The sequence below is a fragment of the Mirounga leonina genome, unplaced genomic scaffold, assembly GCF_011800145.1.
Source record: "Mirounga leonina isolate KUSES-001 unplaced genomic scaffold, KU_Mleo_1.0 Mir_201, whole genome shotgun sequence".
Classification (NCBI taxonomy): domain Eukaryota; kingdom Metazoa; phylum Chordata; class Mammalia; order Carnivora; family Phocidae; genus Mirounga; species Mirounga leonina.
Genome location: NW_023270504.1, coordinates 31,512,389 through 31,518,694, shown reverse-complemented (window position 1 = coordinate 31,518,694; position 6,306 = coordinate 31,512,389). Strand labels below are relative to the sequence as shown.

The 6,306-nt window shown below is 45.5% G+C and overlaps 1 protein-coding gene across 3 annotated transcripts in view; it reads left to right on the top strand.

Annotated features, from left to right (window-relative positions):
* The first annotated feature begins 2,297 nt into the window (after positions 1 to 2,297).
* ADA2 (adenosine deaminase 2) overlaps positions 2,298 to 6,306 on the top strand; it is a 27,750-nt gene continuing 23,741 nt past the window's right edge. The window contains exons 1-2 of one of the 3 annotated variants that reach the window (XM_035028549.1): positions 2,298 to 2,397; positions 5,730 to 6,059. In XM_035028549.1, the coding sequence (XP_034884440.1) occupies positions 5,738 to 6,059 (322 nt within the window). In that variant the 5' untranslated portion in view covers positions 2,298 to 2,397; positions 5,730 to 5,737. Of the gene's footprint in view, positions 2,398 to 2,424; positions 2,443 to 5,729; positions 6,060 to 6,306 lie in introns of those variants that run through there. The other 2 variants (XM_035028550.1, XM_035028548.1) reach the window with 2 other exon arrangements.

The following is a 6,306-nucleotide window of genomic DNA, read 5'->3' as shown; positions in this document are numbered from 1 at the left end:
ACTGCAAGGATTAAATTAGTAAATATATATATAATTCTCAATAAATTTTAGCTATTATTACTTCATTTTTTTCAACTTTGGGATCAGAGAACCTTATTTATCTTCTATTGAAGTGGTATTTCCAGCACTTCAAATCTTCCACCATAGGTAACTCTCCTATAGTTTGCTGTAGGTTACATATAGCAATGTCATATAATTCATGATATTGATGGGAGAAAGCACTGTTTTAATGAAAATAGCTCTCAAATATTTTTGTAGCCATACACCATCTTTAATTCTGAAAACGTCTCCTTGTCTCCAGTTTTGGAGGCATAACCCGCCTATCCTATCAGACTTCATTCCATTTAGCTTAAGCTTTGAAATCACTAAAAAACACGTTGGTTCCCTTTTTCTACCCTGTAGATTTTTTAGATTCTGAAACAGGGCCAGTTCTGCTTCTGATGGTTGTCTTCAATAAAGCATAAAAAGCAGAGCCCTGTTCCATATTTTACGGTCTCTGCACTTGGCAGAATATCCTCCCAGAACGGCCTCACCCTTTTACACCGTGGTTTGCTGTTGTCAGATGGCTGACCTCTTCTGCTAGACGTGCTTACTGCCACACCCTCGAGGAGGCTGATGGCTCAGAAGGCCAAGACCGTTCGCAGGTCCTGCTGAGCCTCCTGGGTCTGACCCTGCTTCGCTTCATTGTTTCTGATCCTGGTGTGCGCCCCCAGCCATTCCCTCTCTGCTTCTGTCTCAACATCTGGGTCCTCCACTCCCCTGGCCCAAGTAGCTTCTGCCTGAGGCAATAACTCCAGCTTCAAGACCCACAGCCCTCCCCTGGCTCTGCACTTCCCTGCCAAGTTGTGAGCCAGAGTCTCCGGAGCCAGTCCTTTGCGATGTGGACATTAGCTCTTACTTTTAACCAAAGCTTTTGGAAAAAAAAGCTTTACCTTTAGCTCTGCTCTAGTATCTTAAAAAATCTCCTAATGGTTTATGTTCGAAATTGGTGATTTTTCCCTTCCTACCCTTCTGTAGGTCAATTTGGTCTGTCTTTGCGGCTTGTTTGTTTCTTCTGATTGCACGGACTTAGAAAAAAAATTAATCTTGAACTTGTGATGAGGGAATTGCCAGTTCCTCTGTATTTTCACTTTTGGATTTCTTCTTGTTTATGAAATGGGTGACTTTTTTACTTTTTGGAGAAGATGATGACAAGGGGCCCCAAGGTTCCAGACGTTTAGGAACAGCAGAAGTGGAAGTGCTGGGAGTTTGTGGGTGTCTTTGGGGCAGAAGGCCTTGAGAGGGGGCTGGGAAGGAGCTGTACTCGGCAAGTCTGTGGAGCAGGCGGGCGTGTATCGCAGAAGTCACTGGTACGGTCTCACATGACTTGGACAATGTGTCACAATGGTTATTTCTGATAGTAGTAATGGCGGCTATTTCTTGAGAACTTACTGTGCACCGGGCACTTTGCATACATTCTCACAGTGGACCCTGTGTAGTCATTGCTTTTATGACTTCCATTTGCAGATGAGGACAACAAAGTATAGAGAGTTTAAATAACACAGCCAAGGCCACACAGCTGCAAAAGGCCAGGCCAGGGTGCAAAGGTAGGCCTGACTCCAGCGTCTGGGTATCAGGGCCTGGTCCCACTCTGCTCTTCCTCCGGAGCCTTCTGCCTCTTGCCTTCTCGCCCGTCCTCCCCACCCCCTTGCTCTTGCCTCACACCTCCCTACTTCCTCAACCGTCCTGCCCCCAGATCTGTGTATTTCCCCCATAAATCATTTACCTTCTTTTATATCTACCTTTTCACCCTCTGTTCAGAAGGTTGCCCCACAATTCACAATCACATTTGGAGGAGAGCTATAATTCCCAAAGTTCATGAGCAGATTTTGGAGTGCCTCCTTGTGGTGCTTGTTGTCTAAAACTATGCTCTGGACCCTACAAAGACACCTCAAACACAAACACACACATATCCTCCCCCCAAACATATAGAAGCCCACACATGCGCATAAACTCACACAAACACGTAGACACACACAAACATGCATATAACTGCCTCACAAACACATACATGACCCCCACACGCACACACATGCACACGCACGTAAAGATGTACATAACCCCCGCACAAATGCACATGACCACATACAAACACACACATAAATCGCCGCACGAGCACATAAGCGTGCACACACGCACACACACATGTAAACCCATACTCTCAGGCCCACTTGCTGCCTCAGCTCTGCCAGACCCTGTCTTCCTTGCCTCTCTTTAGGCCTGAGCAACATGAGGCTGGGAGGAAGTGAAACCTGCCCTGACAGGAAGTGAAAACAGGATGGTGAGCTTTTCTGGTGCTTCTGACCCAGCTGTCGGGGGACTCAGCGAACAGTCTGCAGTTTCTGGAGCTGCTCTGAGGTACCTGGGATCCCCTGGGCTGGGAATCTAGCTCGTGAGGTTATGGTAGGTAGCCGGGATGCTGGCACTTGGGCTCTGTTTACCTGCTGGCAGCCCTCCCTGCCCCCCACCTGAAGCGGGTTTGTGCCTTCCAGTGGGGAGGAAGAGCATAGCCTTGCTCCACAACAGGCTTTTGAAAGTGGTTGTGGACCTAAGGACATTGGCTCAGAGTCACAGGTGCACATGGTCTGTTTCTTTGTTCTTACTCTGGGACCAAACTAGAGAGTCTTCATGCACCCTCTTTTAAAAGTAAAAGACATTTTTCATGAGGAGAGAGATGAAGTAAATTTAGCAACAAGTGTTATAGGGATTATTTTTCCTGATGCTCAGCCAGCCTCAGCCAGGACCAGTGTTAGATAAACTTTTGTCTGTCAGACCAGGAAAAGTCCCTAGATGCTGGACCACACAACTACTTCTGGGGTCTGCGGAGAGGACAGGGGTGGAGACTGTGGAGCTTAGTGGCTTCTGCTATGTGTGAGTAAGGAGAGAGGGACAAGGGGCTAGGGCCGTTGATTGGAGGATACAGCATGGGATGGGTGGGAAGGTGACATAAATGTCACTCTCCTCTTTCAGCTGTTGGCAAACACTGTAGTCTGAAGAGAGATTCGAAGCCTTGATGAAGTTGCAGGGGTTTTTCAAAAGTCCAACTCTCTGATTAGGAAGGTACAGCCCCTACCATAGCTGTGGTATTAGAGTAAATAGTATCCAGTTCCTTCCGAAAATTCCCTCTTGGTAGCTGATGTAACTTAGAATAATTGAATGTTAGCCCTGGAAAGAACCTGGGATATATTGTGTTCCAATGATTAGCAAGCTTTTCACCTTTGTCATATCCCTGCATCTCTATTTACTTAATATCTTTCTTTAAAAAAAAAAAAAAAGATTTTACTTATTTATTTGAGAGAAGGATTGAGCCAGAGAGAGAGAGAGAGAGCACAAGCAGGGGGAGAGGGAGAGGGAGAAGCAGCTCCCCACTGAGCAGGGAGGCTGACATGGGGCTCCATCCCAGGACCCCAGGATCATGACCTGAGCTGAAGGCAGATGCTTAACGACTGAGGCACCCAGGCACCCCTACTTAATATCTTTCTTTCAATTAACTTTAAAAAAAATTTTTTTATTCAACCTAAACATTGGTATCTTGTATCACTGATGATACCTGTATCACACTTTGAGGGCCACTGATCTAGTGTAATTCATCTTTTTCACAGGTGAGAAAACTGAGACCCATTAATATCAAGCAGTTTGCCCAAGGTCTCACGGTTAAAGACATACTAATTTGGGACTGATCTTGAGGTCTTCCAATTTATAGCCTTAATTCTTTCCAGGATACCGTATCATACTTTCAAGGATGCAGAAACAATTCCTATATATATATATATATATATATATATATATATATATATATATATTTAAATACTCTCTACACTCAACATGGGGCTTGAACTCACAACCCTGAGATCAAGAGTCACACGCTCCTCTGACTGAGCCAGCCAGGCGCCCCATAATTCTTAAATGTGATTCAAATAAATGACCTAACAAAGCCCTAACATAGTGCCTGGCATGAGGAGACCGTTGGGGCAAGCTTCTTTCCTTCTGCCCTTAAATCCTTGCTCACTGCTAACCAGGACTAAGCTGCTCTCTGGAGGCTTTTAGCATCTTCTAGTGCTAATGTTCTGAAATACCAAGATGATATATCTTGGTGTGGCCATTGAGCAATTGTTGTGCTATGCTAGGAGCTCAACAAGCCTCATTAAACCAGGGATTCAGGTCTTCTTTTGTGGCCCAATTTCTTCTATTATTTATTTACTTTTTTTCTCTTCTTTTTTCTTTTTCCTTCTAATATGTCTGTTATTTGGGGTTGGGTTTCCTGAGCCAATAATCTTCTCATTTGTTTCTCTCTTATTTTGTCCTAATTTCTAAAAGAAATTCCATCTTGTAATATTGCTAGTAAATTTTTAAAATTTCAGCTTTTGTATTTTTAAAAAGATTTATTTATTTATTTGAGAGAGAGAGAATGTGGGGGGGGGGAGCAGAGGGCGAAGATTAGAGTATCTTTTTTTTTTTTTTAATGATTTTTAAAATTTATTTGTTGGAGAGAGAGCACAAGAGAGCACAAGCAGGGGGGAGCAACAGGCAGAGGGAGAAGCAGGCTGCCCACTGAGCAGGGAGCCTGATGTGGGACTCAGTCCCAGACTCTGGGATCATGACCTGAGCTGAAGGCAGACGCTCAACCGACTGAGCCACCCAGGTGCCCCAGGAGAGAGAATCTTAAGCAGATTCCTTACTGAGTGTGGAGCCTGATGTAGGGCTCATTCTCACAACACTGAGACCACGACTGAGCCAAAACCAAGAGTCAGACACTCAACCAACTGTGCCACCCAGGCGCCCCTCAGCTTTTGTATTTTTAATTTCTAAAAGCTCTTTCTCATTCTGTTTATTTTTTAATTAATTTATTTTTTTTTACTTTTTGAAAGAGAGAGAGAAAGAGAGAGTGAGAGCACAAGCAGGGGGAACAGCAGAGGGAGAGGGAGAAGCAGGCTCCCCGCTGAACAGGGAGCCGCACTCCGGGCTGGATCCCAGGACCCTGGGCTCATGACCTGAGCTGAAGGCAGACGCTTAACCAACTGAACCACTTAGGTGCCCCTATTTTTTTTTAATTTTTAGGTCATCTCTACACCCAATGTGGGGCTTGAACTCACAGCCCTGAGACCAAGAGTTGCATGCTCTACAGACTGAGCCAGCTAGCCCAAATATAAAAAATTATATTTTTTTAATAATTCCCTGTAGTTGTTTTATGGACACAGTATCTTTTTGTATCCTTCTTAGGATATTAAGTATGGCTCTTTTGAATTTTTCTTTTATTTCCTGCATTGTCTCTCTTTCCCTTTGTTTCCTTCTCTCTGTGTTTTTTTTTTCTTAAGTTTCTTTACCATGTTGGAGGCTTTCTTTATATGCCTTGTGATATGTTGCTCTCTGACGATATTAAAAAGTGAAACACTGAAAATCTGATTGCAGTGTCCTCCTCCATGTGTGAACAGGGCTCGCTAACTGAAAAGATCCACTTTTTTCAAGGACGGCTCATGGTGACTTATTATTTGGGAAACCCCTTCCGGTCTGTACCTGCAAGTCTTTTCTCTGCGGGCTTGGAGAATCCTTCAGTGTGCTGCCTCCTGGTAATCTGAGAACAGAGTGGGAGAAGGAAAATCAGAGTTTGACATTTAAATCTGTAAATTTTCATTGACCTACTCCCTTCTTTAGCCCTGTTGGGTTTCTATCTGAGCAATTTCCTCTTCCAGGCATCCCAATGTCCGTGGGTGGCCCGCCAGGGCGGCCAGCCCTGCTCTCCCTGCTTTTGGTGGCCGCGATGCCTTTTTCCTGCTCAGCCATACCCATAGATGAAGCACGGACGCAGCTGTTGATGAGAGAGAAGATGATGCAGCTGGGGGGGCAGCTGGTGCTGACCGAGCAGGAGGAGCTGGCCAATGGGAGGCTCATGGCCCTCAAAAAGGCTGAGGTGGCCCAAGCCGTGAAGAGCCAGAATTTCCCTCCCAGCATGCACTTCTTCCAGGCCAAGCATCTCATCGAGAAAAGTGAGGTGTTTAATCTCCTGAAGAAGATGCCAAAAGGTAGAGGCTTGGAGAGGGTGGTTTGGGGGTGCTGGGCAGGTAGGGGGAACGAAACTTGGAGCTGGCTTTGTTACTGGAGCTGGTGTTCTTTTTTTTTTTATTATTATTTGCGAGAGAGAGAATGAGAGAGAGCACGAGAGGGAGGAGGGTCAGAGGGGGAAGCAGACTCCCCGCCGAGCAGGGAGCCCGATGCGGGACTTGATCCAGGGACTCCAGGATCATGACCTGAGCCGAAGGCAGTCGCTCA